Source organism: Podarcis gaigeae (genome assembly GCF_964106915.1).
Source record: "Podarcis gaigeae genome assembly, chromosome: 2".
Classification (NCBI taxonomy): Eukaryota; Metazoa; Chordata; class Lepidosauria; order Squamata; family Lacertidae; genus Podarcis; species Podarcis gaigeae.
The window spans coordinates 78,642,272-78,661,356 of record NC_139679.1 but is presented as its reverse complement, the minus strand read 5'-3'; the positions used below and the strand labels follow the sequence as shown (position 1 = coordinate 78,661,356).

Sequence of the window (19,085 nt, the reverse complement as noted above, 5' to 3'; positions counted from 1 at the left end):
AGGGCCTTCTGGCAGTTCCCTCACTGCGAGAGGCCAAGTTACAGGGAACCAGGCAGAGGGCCTTCTCGGTAGTGGCGCCCACCCTGTGGAATGCCCTCCCATCAGATGTCAAAGCGATAAACAACTACCTGACATTCAGAAGACATCTGAAGGCAGCCCTGTTCAGGGAAGTTTTTAATATGTGACATTTTAGTGTATTTCTCATCTCTGTTGGAAGCCGCCCAGAGTGGCTGGGGAAACCCAGCCAGATGGGCGGGGTACAAATAATAAATTATTATTATTATTATTATTATTATTATTATTATTATTATTATATCTGTGCATTTAAACTTATTTTTCAAAATACTTTATCTGTGTGAACTTGTACAATTTAGGAACTTGCATTTCCCAGGAAAAGTGACAGCAAACAGTGTTTTAGCGCATTTAATGGAAATGTAGAATGAATTTGCTCCTAGGCTTGCAGTAGTGGGTCCTGCCAATTAGTTTATGAATATGATGATAGCAGTCTCTGAAATGTTATTTGATGTGTTTTCCTAATTAAATATATCATTGTAACCTCAGAAATGAGAGTTAGGAGGCAATATACAACATTTTGTATGAGTGAAGCAGCCAGGGTGAAAATATTTTTGATTTCTGGAATCTTGCCATATTACGGGATTGCGGAAACATTTAGAATATGAATAATAAGAATAGGCTTTATCAAAAATATTTAGCCAGATGTCACCATAGGCAAAGTAAGAGTCTTATTGAAAAAGAACTGATGCTAATTCATAACATTGAGGAATAACCCTTTGAGATAAAAGCACCCTCTAGTTCTGTGACCCTATATTTAAATAATAATTAGGGAGCTGAGAGGTTTGCGTATCAGGAATTAAGTGTTTCACCACACTAGACTCAAGTTGAGGGGGAGTTGCTCTTGCTGGGTGTTTGGATGCACAGTAAAATATTGTTTTGAAACAATAGTTCAAGAACATTTGCTAGCTACTTTTAATTATTTTAGGAGTTCAACATTAAAACCATTTACAATCTCACATTAATATATTAAAATATACAGAAGACAAACCATTTATTCCTGTGGTCTATAACACAAACATAGTTCTTTACATGGTTTCACTTGTCTTTTCTCTAATTTTCAGTCCAGTCTTACTAACTTTTTCCTACCCTTCCAAAAAGTTAGTCACAGTTCTATTACTACTCAGAAGGACCTTGGTAAGAGCTGTTTGCACATGATTAATTCATTAATACTTTCCTAAACCATTCGGCAGTTTATTGTTTCCTATTACTTTTCCAGTTCTTCACAAGGATGATTTGCACCTGCTAACTAACTGTCCATTTGAGTCCTATGTTTCCTTTTCACACAGTTTTTCAAATCATTTAATAATATAATGTAAACAGGCACATCTCTCATAATTTCTTCAATAACATTCAAGAAATTGCAATACTTGAAATACCTTTACACAATTTTTAATATATTAAAAAGTCAGTATATTTGCCTTTACATCTCAAACAACTGCTTGAGGTGGAACTAGACATTTTAAAAATTCTTTTAGTACCACTGCAGCAAATTTCATGGAATGCTTCCATATATTTCCATCATGCAAGAGTCTGTAAATCTACCCAGTACTCCTTCCCAAAGCCTAATTAGTAATTTCCTGGCAGTGTGAGGCTGGGGGTGGGTGCTGGCCTAACACAGGGTGCCATAATACCCAAGTCTGCCACTGTCCTGTTCTCATCGCCAAACAGATGCATGTGAGAAACCTGCAAGCAGAAACCAAGCACAAGAGCACTCTTCCCTCCTGTGGTTTCCAGAAACTGGCATTCAGAAGCACTGATGTCTAATTTCTTTAATAAGACTCCAATGATTTTCCTTTGCAGCTGGTGTTTTATGGAATGCTGCTCTGATATTTATAAAAAGTGATGTTTACAGAGAGCTGAAGAGAGAAGGCAGCAATGTATCAATTGTAGTTAGCCATTAGATGGTTTCTGGGCAAGTGGCACTGATTTACTGCGAGAACTACATTGTGAATACTGAAGCATTGCCTTGACATTGACCTGTATGTGAGTGTGAGAATGTGCGTATGTATCTCCCTCCCTCTCTTTCTCTCTCACACCACACCAGCAGTGTGCACGGTGCTTTATCAAGTGTAGAATAACAAGTCTCAGCCCCAAGGAGTTTACAATCTGCAGTTCAACAGAGGCAGGTATAACAACCACTAAGTATTTGAAACATGTTACAGCCAATATTGTGTGCGGTAAAACTGATTGCTATATCCACCAAATCATTCTCATTGCTCTGGGAATCAGGGAGCATATAATAATATCAAGAGACAAGTGACAATAGCAAACTGACCACTGAAGTGAAGAAACATCTGTTTCAGCTTTAGAAACTAGGTTAAGTGCTAAAATACTTAATTTTGTCTCAGTTTTGTTACAAAGAATAGAACTGGAAAATGAAAATACAGTGAAAATATTTTCAAAACAAAAACAATCCTGAGGCTGAAACTTGGGAGTTTTTAATTAATAAAGCACAATATTTTACTTAAATTGTCCAAATCTCTCCTTTTCATTTTTCACTTTTTTCAATTTCTTCAGTTCCCAAGGACGTTCTAAAAGAATTCGCTGCATTTGCAATTATTCTTTATAGTACCAGAAAGTCAATTTTTCCTTCCACCATGATACTGATGATCCCCTGCCTCAGCCCACTCCAGAATATTCCAAAAAAGAAGTTAGGGTTTCATATGAAATATCTTCTTGAAAGCCTTTTTGAAGTTCTCATTACAGAGTGGATATATAAATGGATTTAAAGTAGAATTTATATAGCCAAGCCAAATAGTAAACATATGAACTGGCCGATTGTAGCAGCTTTCACAATAGGCCATGACCATGAAGAAAACAAAATATGGACTCCAGCACAGCATAAATGCCGCCATTATGAATCCCAATTGTTTGGCTGCCTTTCTGTCTCTGTTCATACGCAACCCTTGATTAACACTCATGGAATGGCTGCGGAACTTCTCCCATGTCTTTTTCAACTGACGGAGACTTGTGCTGTCTTTTTTGTTGGTATACTGAGGGAAACACCCTTCAATATAAGGATGATCCTCTAGAGTGAAATCAGAGTAATTTCTGCAGGGAGGCTGCTCTGCGTAAATCTTCTCATCCAAAGTCTTGTTTAACTCAAAGTCTTGGAGGCAAAGGCTCTCTGTATTCTGAGTGCTTTTATTGACACAGTCATACCTCATGCCTGCAGTGCCTGTTTTCATGTCACTCTGTGCAAGGGCTAGAGGAAAACAGCTAAGCTTCACTACTTCATGGTTACTGCAACGAAAACCCTTTGGGACGTTAACAAAACTGCTTGCTGGATAGTTGGCTGCCGTTCTTTTGTTCTGGTCACAGCTGTTCTCATTTGAGATGTGTCCAATATCTTTACTTGCGCTTCCAAAACAAATCTTTTGCACTTCTTGCAGCCTTCCACTGTACATACCTGATTTTTCCGAGGATGATATAAAAGACCCATTTATGTGCTCCCGGTGCCGATAATGCCGCTGGACAGCCTTGTATATTTTTGCATAGAACCAAAGCATCAGCAGTGACGGCACATAAAAGTTTATCATGGCTGTCAAAACTTTAAACCACACGATATTGCAAAAATCTGTTTCACATATATTTCCATTATCAGCCCCATCGTTAACAGTTGTGTTGCTGTCCTTATAAAAATTACGCCAGCCAAGGATTGGGATGACCCACATACAAGAGAGCAGCCAAGCTACTGATATCATAACAGAGGCTCTAGTTTTGGTCCGGTACCTGAGATATTTTAGTGGCTGCTGGACAGAACGGTAACGATCTATGCAAAGTATGAAGAGACTGAATATGGAGGCTGTGCTAGCAACATAATCCATTGACAGCCAAAACAGGCAAGCATTTCTATTCCAGATCCATTTATCCTTCAGCAAGTACACAATGTTTAGTGGCATGACAGCTGCACCAACTATCACATCTGCACATGAAAGACTGACAATATAAAGATTGCCAACGGTCTGCAGTTTCTTTTCTGTTCTCACTGCGTACAGGACCAAAATATTCATGACAACTGTGATCAGGGAGATGCTACCCAAGACCAGTCCTAGAACAGGTTGAGCCTCTGTAGAATTCTTGTTTGTGGTTCTGTTAATCACACACATCTCTTCACTAAAGTTAGAAGAAAAGAATCAGTAGGTCAGTTGTTTTCTCCCGGCCTTTGTGAATCTGTAAATGAAAAAAAAAAGTTCAAACAACAGGCTAAATTTTCCAACCATATTGACAGATATAAGAAGCAAGGGATGACTTGACTGAGGTAAAAAAGATTACAAATAAACTATACTGCAAAAATTTGCAAAAGCACCTGGATTTCTGGTCCACATCTCTTGTGCTGTATCATTAAAGGCCTTTTAAACAATTACAATTCATATTATACATATTAATGTATATATCTTTATGTGTATCTTTATGTGCCTATTATCTTCCCTCAGAAAAAGTTAAAAGAATAATGGCACAAAATTCAATTACGGCAGTTATATGAACTACAGGGCAGATGGGGTTGCATCCAATGAAGTCCCATTAGCGCAAGGACTTCTGCATGTGCAATAGGACTTTTCTTCCCTCTCCTCACGCCCCTTGTTGCCCACCAGTCTGCTCTAGAAGGACAGGCAATGTAGTCCCCTGCAAACATTGCTGAACTACAGCTCCCATCATCCCTGACCATCAGCTATGCTGGCTGAGAAGAACTCTCCCAACAAAGTCATTCTGGTTTGCTGTTAGTGGAAATGATCATTGAATGATATGGAGGGTGTCTCTTGACTTCCTCCTCTGGTCCTTTTTTATTAGAAAGCAAAGAATGGGGAGCTGATTTTTGAACAGTGAACAGTTAGCAGTCAGCATATTTCAGCTTTTAATCTCGGTCAGGTTTCCATTCAATAGTAGTGTAAAACAACAAAGAAAAGTTCTGAAAAAAATGAAAAAAATCTGAAAGTGCATTTTGATTGGCCTCTGATTTTTTGCTGGCAGTTTGTCTTATTCATTCATCAATAATTCCTCATATGAGCCAAGGGACAACTGTGGAAACTTTTTTAACCAGACCTTCACATGCCACTCACTCTTGAGAAAGATTTTAACCTGCAAAAAAGGGTTCAAAGTTCTGTTTACTTTTTATGCCTTGCAAAATATTTTGTTGATGTTGGGACCAGGTGTTTTAAGTTTCTTATAAAACGAAAATAAATGAATGTATGACTTCTGAATAATTATCAGCATAACCATGTTTTTCTGCAACTTCATAAACCATGATTCAGAACCATGATTCAGAATTCAGGTGAAAGAAAAGGCTATTGTCCTCTTTAGAAAAAAAGAATTCCATTAAACAAGTAGGCAAACTCTTGTAATTGATGGACTTGTTTGGAGATCCTTTCTTCTTTAAGCACATTTGTCCATAAACTTAACTGGAATAAGAGCAGCCAAAATTAATGTCAGCAGAAGTAAAACTCCTTAAATTGATGAACACCAGTGACAGAATCTATCCTGCTTTCATCAGCCTCAATGCATTAAAAATGGTAACAATAGTTATTTGATTATGCAGATTAATCAGTACTTGAATGGATACCATACTGCCAGGTGCATGCCTTGTAGTGTTCATGGGCTTATTGGCAACCACTCATTTGGCATCCATCAGAGATGGAGAGGGGCTTGTCATTCATTCTTTGAATCCTCGTCACTGTATCAGGGGTTAATATCAACAGTTTCAAAAACACTGTAGAAAAAATGTGAAGAGCACATGGATGGATAGTATATAGAGGATCATATAACAATTGCATGTGGGGGGGAACACATATTATGCTCAGATTATGCGTTTGAATGTGCTGTGTTGCTATCAAAAATGAAATACTGGTTTCAAAATTGGAATGCTAATTTCAGGGAGCTTAATCCTGTAAAAGACAATGCAGGGACTCAAGGCAGCATCTTTGAGGTTCTCAGTCTCACACCCATTCACTGTTTAGCCTCAGCAAGACTACCGTATCATGTGTAGATACCAGGAATGGCCCAAGTCATCTAGGCACCTGAGGCAAACCACAAAAAAGTGGTTCCCCACACCAGGGGGGAAAGGTGAGTGAAGATCTATATAAGAAACAAGGGGAGGGGAAAATAATCATCTACATTGGGAACAGGGGTAGGAGGAATAAGGGTGCCCCCGCAGCCCCAACACTAGCATCGCTGCAGCACCTACTAGTGGTGAGGTCAGAGCTATGCAAACCTGCTGGTGGGAGTACTGGATTAGCTCTGTAGGTGCATCACACAGCTCTGAACTTACTGAAGTCCTGCCCCACCCCAGCACTATCCAGCTGAAAGGCAGCAATGCCAACCTTCCAACTCGCTGAAACTATGTAATAGATAACAGCCCGTTTTTCTACTGACCTGAAATACTGTTGTGTTTCAAAACTGCTGCAAACTAAGAATTTTCTAAACAAATGTGATGTTTTTGTTTATCCTGCTTTATTATGCACTCTAATATATAACTTTAGAATAGTCAAAAAATAATTTCAATCATCACGGCAGCAGGGGAACTTCTCTATCCTGCGTATGTTCAAATAATCTGTATTAAGGCACAATGCAGTGTGGTCGGCGATGTGTAGGCTGCTATGCATAGAAAGCTCTTAGTATGAACAGTTCCCCATAGGATTTTTATAATGCAAAATCTTACAATGAACAATGCAAATTTAAAATTAAAAACACAAAAAGAGGGATGGCAGCATCATGGTGAAAATGATGAGAACTGCATGGCGAGACCCAAGCTTTCTTATAGAATATTCTAGTTCACTGGGATCACTGAAGCTTTCATGCACTATCCCATATTTTCTATACATACTATAATTACTTTTATGTCTGTGGTGTACTAAATATAGGTAAACCAATTTGTTTAAACCCTCTCCTTCCCAGCCCTTTCATTTCCCTTCATCTGCTTACCTGGTTTCAACCCAGCATGTCTATCTGACTTCCATTCAGTTTTCCAGCCACTGCAGATGAAACCTAAAGTTTAGGGTGGGGTGGAAACCAAACTTTAAGCACAGCAGAGTTTACATGGCAAAAATAGTTAGCTAATAGAATGTTAGCTGAATATTAAAGTGCTACAGATATATGGTGACAGAATGAGGGGGTGGTGGGTAGCAGCAAAACAAATGAACAGAAATGTTTTTATTCGGAGCAGAGAGTGAACAAGTAATAAAGGTTTTGTTCAGACAGTCCTAACCACACTAACCTGGGAGCAAGCCCCACTGAATTTAATTCTGAACAGACTTGGTTAGGACTGAGTTGTAAATCTGGATACAACTCTATGACCATAAGCTTGAGAGAATTTAATATCTAGAATAAGAATTTCTGCTTTATTCCTTTATTCATGTAGCTACATGTTTGAAAGAATAGGGAAATGGATTCTCATGACAGCAGATTTAGATTCAAAACAGCATGTGGCAAGTGGTATCTCAATCAGAATGTAGGTATGAATAGAAAAATTGCTATGATTTAAAAAATAATGTCCAAACTACTGCAGTGGGAAAAGGGAAGATAAAGACACAATATAACAGAGCAAAAATTGTAAGTACATGAAGGCCCCCCTAAAATACTATATAGGCTTTGGTGCTCTGTTCCATTAAAGAGAAGGGAAATGACCCATACTCCAGGCATTAATATAGCTAGGTCTCAGAAACCTACAGAATGTTTAAAAGATACAGGCAAATTAGCCATTTTACTGCAGACAAAAACTTTGAATATAGAAAGTCCAACATGAAAACTGAATATATAAGCTCACTGTACTTTCTGATATCAGAAAAAAGGGGGAAGAACTATAAAAAAAAAAAAATATGAGCATATTCAAAGAACAATTATCCTTATAAATTATTCCCACATCCTAGTTGCAGTAGTATCGCAGTAAATGACAGTTAAGATTCATACCTCTCGTTTCCTCATATAGGTAAGGTGATTTATCATATTACTTAAGGAACTATCTGAGAGATTTTCAAAGGGGATGAATTCTGGATTAATTGCAGTTTCCGAGTCCCCTTCAAAGGTAGCCCCACATAGAGCGCATTGCAGTAGTCCAAGTGGGAGATAACTAGAGCATGTACCACTCTGGCAAGACAGTCTGTGGGCAGGTAGGGTCTCAGCCTGCGTACCAGATGGAGCTGGTGGACATCTGCCCTGGACAAAGAATTAACCTGAGCCTCCATGGACAGCTGTGAGTCCAAAATGACTCCCAGGCTGCGCACCTGGTCCTTCAGGGGCACAGTTACCCCATTCAGGATCAGGGAGTCCTCCACACCAGCCTGCCCCCTGTCCCCTAAGAACAGTACTTCTGTCTTGTCAGGATTCAACCTCAATCCGTTAGCCGTCATCCATCCTCCAACCGTAATGTACATACTCCTGTGACCTCTTTGTCTTGACAATGTAAGGTGAGGGGAAAGACTGAACTTGGGAACCAGATCTAACTGTTTTCATGTGCGTAGCCAGGATTTTTGTTTGGGGGCAGGTCTTTTGTTAGGGGGCGTAAAACCTATGTGATTGGTCAGTTAGTTAAGTATTTCTATTGTTTTACTTGATCTACCCTGGGGGGGGGGGGAGGCGGAAACAGCTGCCCCCTGCCCCTCTAGGCTATGACCATGACTGTTTCCCTGTTGAAATCAGAAGTACTGATGTTATAATTACTGGGCCAAACTGGCCAGATGATAGAAAATTGATTTACAGTTTTTCATGCAACTCCCCTCCACTTAACCTTCTCTCACATAAGGTTCACCCTGAACGTGTGCCATTTCTTATGTTTTCTACCCCAAATTTGCCACAAATTATCCTGAAACTTGGGACACGGGTGGCATTGTGGGTTAAACCACAGAGCCTAGGGCTTGCCGACCAGAAGGTCGGCAGTTTGAATCCCTGCGACAAGGTGAGCTCCCATTGTTCAGTCCCTGCTCCTGCCAACCTAGCAGTTTAAAAGAACGCAGTGCAAGTAGATAAATAGGTACCACTCTGGCAGGAAGGTAAACGGCGTTTCCATGCACTGTTCTGGTTCGCCAGGAGCGGCTTAGTCATGCTGGCCAAATGACCCGGAAGTTGTATGCCGGCTCCCTCGGCCAGTCAAGCGAGATGAGCCCCGCAACCCCAGAGTCATCTGTGACTGGACCTAATGGTCAGGGGTCCCTTTACCTTTACCTTTCCTGAAACATACCTTCCCTGCCAAGCTTCAAATCAGTCTGTTGAACCACTTTCTAACTATAAACTACTACCCACCCCATCCTTAAGATAGGGCTGTGCCTGTGGACCTATAAAACAAGTTCATTCATAGCGTGCACACAGTAAAATCACAACAATATATATTATACTACTGGTAGAGATCGAATGAATCATTCCTAGGATATCCACAGGAAAAAACAGCAGGTGCAAAAATTGGTTTGTGAATTAACACCTACAAACAACTGCTGTGGCTGACAATCAAATGAGAATATTGATTCACTGTGATGTTTTCATTTGTATGACTACAGGTATAGGAGGGGGGTAATGAAAGGACGCATATTACACCAGCAGGCTTTGACAGATTAAGCAATGGCAGTGATTGAGTCACATATTAAAGAATAATCTAGAAGAGCAACCAGCTTGTGCAGTCCTGCATCAATCAGTGTGACAATGCTGAAGAAAAAGTAAGACATACAAGCCAATAAGTACATTTTGTTCCCTGAAGTCAGTCTGTCAACACAAATATACAGCATTAAATTTATTAAGGTTTTCATTGGGCTCTGTGGAGGAAAGTTCTCAGATATTATAAAAATGGGCTGGCAGTCTGAATCAGTACTATCTTATTTACTGCACTCTCCTTGTCCCCAGAGTAGTACTCTGATAGAAGCCTTGGTCACCTAGAAGGGGGTCTAGTAAAATAAAAAAGCAACATATCAAAAACCATGTATCTTCGACCTACATGATCAGTAAGTAGCAGTTTTGGATAAGACAAAGAGGTATAACTGCTTATTTTAAAAAACGAATAGCAATTTGGTTCTTCGGAATCTGATAATGAATTGTTACTCTAACAATTGCAGTTGGAGTCCAGTTTAGGAGAGCAGGTGCTTTTAAAGATAGCTTGGAAGTCAATGGCTTTAATTCAAACGTGTCTTCTGCCAACAGAAAGACACTTCTGCTTATGGAACACAGCCTATCTGAGCCTTGGCCACTTCCCTGTGCTGCTGCAGCCTCCTCAGAAGTGGTGTTTTAAGTGGATGCAAAAGGGTGGAATGGGAAGGAGATGCAAAGCAAGCCCTGCTACACAAGCAGAGTTCTATTTGTGGTTCATTGGGTCCAAAGGAAGATGCTAGACAGAATTTGTTAGTGCTATTTGAGAAAAGGAAACAGAGAACTTTCTGTTAATTGGTAAGCAGTGTCATTTTGCTGTGTGCATGCTTTTAATATAATATTGTTAATATTACTTCATTGTGTTTAATTATAGATTAATGTATTCTCCAAGTAATTAGTATCCTTTAATTTACAAGGCTTTGAAGATATTTCTGAAATGTGTGAAAACCACAAATGAAGATTGGTTATGTTTACCAACCATGATAAAGCATAATATTATGAAGATAAGTGGACTCCTCTAATCACAATGTTAGCTTTGACTAAAACCCCCCAGAAATGAACACAACATATGCAAAATAGATAATAAGTATTGCTGAGTTTAAGAAAGAGATAAGGATTTCTTTTGTGGTGTTGCTGTACTTATATGGCCAAGAAAAGGAATTGCTGGTTCACTGCTGATATTATTTTTAGAGGTCTCTGACTACATATGCTTGAATCTTTCACATGCAATGCACAAAAAATACAATTTAGAAGTGTCTTAAGTAGTTGATGTTTGAAGAGATTGCATTAGATCTTCAATGCCAATACATTTAATAGTTCAGTCAGATTTATCAAGCTTTGATGGAGCTGAACATAACAAGGAAAATTGATCAGGAGGGACGGAAAAGAATAGTCATGATACACTATAGGGCAATATCATATTTTGGATACAGCAACATTTCAATTGTTGCATGAGGTTTCACTTTTAATGTAAAACTTCAAAAGAAAAGAAAACCTGTTCTGAAAAACATAAGCAAAGTCTTAACAAAACTGAAGTCTGAGCAGGGGAGCTTGATTTTATTTATATGCTGTTTACAGGTGCTAAACTCGGAGCAGGACTCAGCAGAATAAACAGGAAGGCTTTCAAACATAGCAGACTACTTCCCATGATGTGAAATAAATGAAGTAATGCATATCAACTTCTGAAAAGGGCCCCTATATTATTACTATTACAGTGGTACCTCGGGTTAAGTACTTAATTCGTTCCGGAGGTCCGTTCTTAACCTGAAACTGTTCTTAACCTGAATCACCACTTTAGCTAATGGGGCTTCCTGCTGCCGCCGCGCTGCCGGAGCACGATTTCTGTTCTCATCCTGAAGCAAAGTTCTTAACCCGAGGGAATATTTCTGGGTTAGCGGACTCTGTAACCTGAAGCGTATGTAACCTGAAGCGTATGTAACCTGAGGTACCACTGTATTAATTAAATTTCTATACTGCCCTTCATCAGATCACTGGGTGGTTTACAACATAAAAACACAAACATACATAACACAGCAACAAACAGAAACAATAACCCTCCCCCCTCATACAAAGTTTAAAAGGCTATAGATTGTTTCATTAGCCAAAGGTGTGTGAGAAGAGCCTAAAGATATGTAATGAATGCGCCTGTCACTCAGACCTATGCATGTTTAAATAAGATGAAGGACTGAGTAAATTTATCCAAAACTGCATAACGTTATATAAGACCATTAGTTTAGGGGTATGCAAGACCTTAATTCAGAGTCTAAACTACTGATACACATTACACTGGTCAACAACAAATTTGTTGTCTGCGTTTTTTCAGCTGATTTAGGATGAATCTGATGCGCTGAATCCCAAAATCACATTGGTTTTGCTCAATCAGGTCAAGTTTTTGAGCTATGGCCACATGTCATTTTTTTACGTTTTTGTTCACATGTACGCTTGTGTGGAGCATTTTAGAAAAAGTTGGTGGAGGTAAAATGCCACGTCGAATAATTGTTTTGATTGGAAATGATTATTTTAATGACAAGAAGTATTCAGGTCCGATAGTTCTGGGTGATTATGTCAAAAAGGGATCAGATTGAAGTCATAAAACCTCGAAATCTTCCATAAACTGGTGTGGCTGGGATCAACAGAAAGAACCGGAGCAGCCTCAAGTATCCTGATCTTCAATCAGCACGTCATCCTGTAGCTCATGGATGAAATTCCAGTGCCTATCTTCGGAGAACTTCCTGACATTAGTGACGAAGATGCCTCCAGTATTGAAGGACATGAAGAAGAAGTGGTTCTTGAAGATGATGCTCCACATCCATTTTCCCAAAAGGAGTTGAATAATCTAGTTCGCGACCTCAGCTTGTCAAAGGACTCTGCCGAACTGTTGGTATCCAGATTGAAGGAAAAAAACCTCCTCTCTGACAGTGCTCGCATCAGCTTCTTCCGCAACAAGCATCAAGAGTACCTCCGTTTTTTCTCGGAAGAGAAGGACTTGGTGTACTGTGCAGATATTGCGCAGCTTCTGCTCAAGCTTGGAGTGCCACAGTACAAACCCAAAGATTGGAGACTGTTCATTGACAGCAGCAAGCGATCACTGAAATGTGTTCTGCTACACAACGGCAACCAGTTTGCCTCTATACCCCTGGCTCACTCGAGTACACTGAAGGAGAACTATGAAGCGGTGACGTATGTGCTGGAGAAAATTGGTTATGATCAGCATAAGTGGTTTATTTGTGTTGACCTGAAGATGGTGAACTTTTTGTTGGGACAACAGTCTGGCTTCACCAAGTACCCATGTTTTCTGTGCATGTGGGATAGTAGGGACTGTGCTCAGCATTACACGAAGGACTGGCCTGTGCGGGAGGATTTGGTGCCTTGCAAAGGAACGTCATCAACGACCCTCTGGTGGACAGAGACAGAATACTCTTCCCACCGCTGCACATCAAGCTCAGCTTAATCAAGCAGTTCACCAAGGCTCTGGACAAGGATGGTGACTGCTTCATTTACTTGTGCCAGGCTTTTCCAGGATTGACCATGGAGAAGTTGAAAGCTGGCATCTTTGACGGTCCTCAGATCCATCAACTCATCAGAGATCCAGAGTTCGGAAACTCAATGAACGAAGTGGAACTGGAAGCGTGGAAGGCATTTGTTCTCGTAGTGAAGAACTTTCTTGGCAACAATAAGGCCAGAAACTACACAGAACTTGTCAACAACATGCTGACTGCTTTCAGAAACCTGGGCTGCAACATGAGTGTCAAGATGCACTACCTATTTTCACATATGGACTGGTTTCCTGAGAACCTGGGTTCAATGAGTGATGAGCAGGGGGAGAGATTCCATCAGGACATGAAAGAGATGGAGACCAGGTATCAGGGTCGCTGGGACGCAGTCATGATGGCTGACTACTGTTGGACTCTGAAGAGAGACCTTCCTGCCGCTGAGCATTCCAGGAGTTCCAAGAAACGGAAGTTCAAGCCCTGAAGTTTGAAAAATGGTGAAGCAACATGCAATTTACGTGTACTTACCTTTATCAATGCCCACCATTCAGTTTACAGTAAACCTGACCTGATGGAGAGAAACAGATGCCATTTCCTGATTCAGCAGTGCAAAAATACCCTAAATCAGTTGTAGAAATCTAGACAACATTCAAAAAGTAAAAAATTGTTGCCCAGTGTTATTGGCTGATTAAATATTAAGCAACTTTAAACCATATCTAAAGGCTATGAAAAAATGGGTCAAATTGCATCAGCCACATAGCTCTTTGGATAAATCATAGGCCACCTAGAGGGGACAAATAGGTATAGGTTCCAACTTTTAACCAGAGGAAAGATATTGTCCAAGATGGCCAGTAACTTTATTTAGGGCAGCTCTTAACTAGGACTGCCATTTTACAAAAAGTGAAAATCCGGATACAAAAGTTGTTGAGATTTTCTTTTCTTTTCTGTTTTGGCCAAAGTTGTAAAGTTTTTGAAAAATTTCCAAAAAAGAAAGAGAGAAAAATGGTTTTGAGCTAATTTTAAGGGAATTTGCTAAAATGCAGATTTCTGACATGGGTAGCCATACTTCCGGATTTCCCCAAACATTTCAGTGATTTCCTCCCAGACACTGTTTCCAGCTATGTCTGGGAAATTCTGGACGTATGGCAACCCTATCTTAATCAAAGTGCAAGATGTAAAAATAGATAGGTATCAATTGTTTCAGACTGAGCATTTTGCTATCAGCAATTACATTTATATTCAAATCATGCACACAGTAAAAGGCTTTGAACAATTACTAGTTATTTAGAACTCCAAATAATGGGTCTAATTGCTCTATAAATTTCTCAGTTCACATTATGGTAACTCTGAAACAATGACAGTATACTGAGGAAAATGTCATAGGCTATCCTTGAGAGAAATCCCAGTGGACTAACTACCTCTATTTGTGCTCTATGAAATTAATTACTGCTACAATACAAGAGTTGGGATACAACATTTTGATCAGATGAAACATCCCTCTATAGGCACAAAAACATGCAAATTAAGATCCAATTAAGCACTGAGACACTGTGATTAACTTGCATAAGTATTCAGAAGTGGAAGTTTTGCCCATCAGTTTATTAAATTTGAAGGCGGAAGGGAGACATTTTATATTAGTAATGTTATTACAGAATATTTCAGACTGAGAATTTTCTTACAGGTTCTACACTCAAAATGTGTGAGAATGCCAAATGTACTGAAAAGTGATATAGCGCTTCATCACCTAAATATATACTGGCATTTTAACCCCTCTTGCTTCTGTTTCTAAATAAGATTAAATGGCCCTGATCTGTTTTATATCAAGTGTGAAACTGTTAGTGGAAACCTTCTGCTAGCTTTTCCATAAAGATTTGTAAGGCGAAGATAAACTAGAAGTAATTTTACTAGGAACACCTCGACCCATTTGTCAAGTCACCAGACAGTCTTAATATATAACATCTGTGGCTTGATGTCTCAGTTGCTAGTTATGAAAAGACAGCTCTGTGTATCAACACAGCCCACATCTATATAGGGATTTATTTATATTTATGACAAGGATTTCTACTCTGTCATTCTGTAACAAGTGCATTCAGTGCATTACAAAGACACTGAAACAATAAAAATAACACAGGAAGAAACAATAAAACACAAAAAGCTACATTGTGAGTGCACACAGAGGAATAAAAATGTCTTCCTTGAAGGCAGCAAAGGGGCCGGATGAAACTAGGCAAGTCATTGTTGCATTTTTACATTGCTACACTTTTTACATAACAATGTGATATTGCATGCATACATCTGCATTGCTGGCACCATTTTTAAAATGCTTTTCGTCACAATGTGCAACTATCAAAATAATTTAGAATAAATGTGTGGGCCTATAGTATTATTATATGATTTTTGTTGTTGTTTTTAAGGGGATTATCATCTTCTGTTTAGAAACTGTTGGACAAGCTACAAGTACAGCCCACAAATAGGAACAGGACCACCAGCACTAGTGATGGCACTGTTAGCTAATCAGGCTATTGAGCACCAGTTATTGATTTTTTCTAGTTTTTGTAATGTTATTACTGGAGTAACTGATTGTACTGAAAGGGGATGCTGTACAGCTGCCAGTCACCACCAGGATGCCCTTTTCATAGACCCAAGAGAAAGGAACAAAAAGTTCCTTTTTAATGCTTTATTCACTCCTATATTGATTAATCAAATACTTATAAGCATTATTTCCCTTCAATACATACAGCCTGTTCTAATAATCTAAGCAAATAGATGGTATGTTACCCCAACATGGTATCAGTCCTACTAATCAATCAGGCCAGTCAGCAGATGAGAATCTTACCAAGCCAGAAGTAGTTGTAGTCAAACAAAACATCCCGTTTCAAGCATTATACCTTATGTACGCATGCAAATGAAGTCTGGGGGAATTTGCCGGTCACTAATGTAAGAGCTGTAAGCCTAACACTTGCATTGAATTTAGGAGCTACAGCAATTTCATAGACCATTAAGGGAGAGTCTGAGAGGGACCAGGCTAAGCCTGGAGCATGCCATTAAAAATCTTGCAGAGGTTTCAGAATGGCCAAATATATGACCATGGTTAGCCCCAGTTTACCATGCACCACACCTGTATGCACTGCAACACTTCAGTATACAACTTGTAATAAATATTCACGCAGGTTTCCTAAATCCATGACTGAAAACTCCTGAGAAGGACTGGATCCACTATGGACTCATTCCACACTTCCATATGTCCTGAATGAGAGGACATGAACTGGAACAAACGCCAACCTGCAGAAAACGTGATTGAGGTCTGCTACAATTCAGTGGTAAACATTGGGTTTTCCTGGGGAGAGTGGTGGGGCAAACGAAAAGCCCCTCAGACCCACGGCTAGAAACATGGGGCAAATGGAAATGTGGGCAGGTCTTTGGTGGTATATATGTGTTTTTACATATCAGTATATTGTTGCTTCTTAATGCATGTGTCCATAAAGAAGTAGGAAGTTGGGGGACATTCAGGTAGACCTGACAACATTCAGTCCCTTTGAGTCTTTCAGTCCCTGAATGGGAAGAGTGGCAAAATAGTACTCATGGTTATAGGTTCCAAAACATGGGTAGGCAAACTAAGGCCCAGGGGCCTGATGTGGCCCAACTGCCTTCTAAATCCGGCCCAGAGATGGTCCGGGAAGCAGTATGTTTTTACATGAGTAGAATGTTTCCTTTTATTTAAAATGTATCTCTCGGTTATTTGTGGGGCCTGCCTAGTGTTTTTACATGAGTAGAATGTGTGCTTTTATTTAAAATGCATCTCTGGGTTATTTGTGGGGCATAGGAATTCCTTCATATTTCCCCCCCAAAATATAGTCCACCCTCCCAAGGTCTGAGGGACAGTGGACCGGCCCCCTGCTGAAAAAGTTTGCTGACCCCTGTTCTAAAAGATAATTAGCAGAACTTAGGAAGCTGCCTTATATTCAGTCCATCTCACTCAGTATTGTCTAAACTAATTAGCAGTGCTCTATAGGGTTTTAGGCAGAGAACTCTCCCAGCCCTACCTGGGCTCTTCCACAAGCAAAGCAAATATTCTACCTAACACTGAATTATGACCCTTCTCTCTATTAATTAGTATTTCCCCCAAAATTAATTAGTGCTTATTATTAGAATTATGGTAAGCCTCTTTGGTTTCATTTTGCATGGTACTTATTGTCCAAGTGGGTCTAGTGTAAAAACATCAATAGGAACAGAAATCAACAGAAAAAGACTCTTGCTAAATGCAAAATGCTACATCAAAGCAAAATTACTTTATCTTAAGACAGCACAAATAACAAAAACCGTATAGAAAAACAATAGAGCTTGGAAATTATTCATGTGGCCAGCGGATAATCAGCCTCAGAATTTGTATTTGTGTCTAAAAACAGAGCACACAAGACTGTAATTTATTTAGATTAATGAGAATATATAATTTTATTTAGTTTTATTTAGAGAATAAGTTTATTTAGTCGGTAGACAAAATCCCCAAATATTTCCCAGCTACTGTTTTGAAAACATTCATATTTTCCTTGTTAACTTTTGAAATGTTCCACTTCTTTTGCAACCATGGAAAGCCTGCTCCCTATTTCAAATCACTTAATTATCAGCTCCCTTTGACAGAGACATTCAGCAGGACAGAAATGAATTCGAAGAATTTATTATTGTTTTCTCTGAACGCTCAATATACCACAAAAGCTTAAATACCTTACTTGAACTCATGAAGATTTAATGCTGCAATAAAAAAAAATTGCTATATAAAAGAAGCATGTTATGACTATAACACACAAGTAACCAGTTTCTTGAAGGGCAATCTGACATTGCTTATTTCCTATCTTTATCACTAGCACTATGAAGCTCCACAATGGATTTCACAATGTCTTACAGAAAGCTAGTTTTAAAACACAAATTGCCAGCAATGTAAAATTAAAATAGCTACAACCAGCAGAAAAATAATTATGCAGTCTGCCAAGACCACCAGCAATTTCCAAGTTGTCTGTGGGGAGAGGTTTGGGAGCTGCTGGTTATATGTACAAGTGAGTGAGTGTGAGTGTGTGTGTGTGTGTGTGTGTGTGTGAGAGAGAGAGAGAGAGAGAGAGCGCGCGCGCACTGAAAATGCACTGCTGAGAACTATTCCTTTTTCCCCCCTTTACTGTTTTTGTTTGATAAGGATAATGCTATTTTTTTCATTTTTCATCCATCCAGCTTTTGGAAGACAACACCTTTTTTGTGCTTTCCATCTTTGTTTTTAATATCTTCCATCTGCAGATGTCTTTCTCCATGTGTGTTTTCTTTCACTAAATCGTCCAGTCTGAATTCCACATGGTTTCATTAGCTCAGGCTAGGGGAGTAGAAGTAAGTTGATCTAATTATTGTACAAGCTGACAAGAACCTACGAAAGCAATTATTGTACAACATTATACTTTTTGGAAGAATGTTGAAAGAAAAATGGATCATTTTTTTAAAAAATTGCCTGTAGCACGCTCCCACTGGCAGAAGGGAGGACATTATTTCTGCAGATTCACCCTTCTGCCTGCACCCCACTTTGCTCCCCACAAATCTACTATGGAAGACTGGTGTGGAGGCATTCAAAACAGCATGGGAGATGGCACTGGCAAGGGGATGGGAGAATCAACAAAAAATGCCTCCCTTCCTTGTGCCAGTGGTGGAAGGATGGATGTCCTTCCATTAATAGAAAGAACCTTCTGTTCAAAGAAGGACAACTCTGGATCCATGCCTACGTGGCATGCTGGGAATGTTAGAAACACAGGAAGCTGCCTTCGACTGAGTGAAATCATTGGTTCATCTAGCTCAGTAGTGTATACTGTTTGAGACCAGAATCCTTCCTAGCTCTACCTGAGATTCCAGCAACATGTGTGAGGGGCTATGGGTCCTCCCCAAATGCTGCATGCCACAGTTACAGGCCCTTCAAACAGGATATTC

General features: G+C 39.5%; 1 protein-coding gene across 5 annotated transcripts in view; it reads right to left on the bottom strand.

Annotated features, from left to right (window-relative positions):
- Nucleotides 1-963: 963 nt before the first annotated feature.
- HRH1 (histamine receptor H1) overlaps nucleotides 964-19,085 on the bottom strand; it is an 87,273-nt gene continuing 69,151 nt past the window's right edge. For 3 of the 5 annotated variants that reach the window (XM_083726821.1, XM_083726820.1, XM_083726823.1), the window contains 2 exons: nucleotides 6,994-7,056; nucleotides 964-4,248 (listed from right to left, as the gene is read on the bottom strand). In XM_083726821.1, the coding sequence (XP_083582947.1) occupies nucleotides 2,727-4,184 (1,458 nt within the window). In that variant the 5' untranslated portion in view covers nucleotides 4,185-4,248; nucleotides 6,994-7,056 and the 3' untranslated portion in view covers nucleotides 964-2,726. Of the gene's footprint in view, nucleotides 4,249-5,059; nucleotides 5,783-6,993; nucleotides 7,057-19,085 lie in introns of those variants that run through there. The other 2 variants (XR_014561210.1, XM_083726822.1) reach the window with 2 other exon arrangements.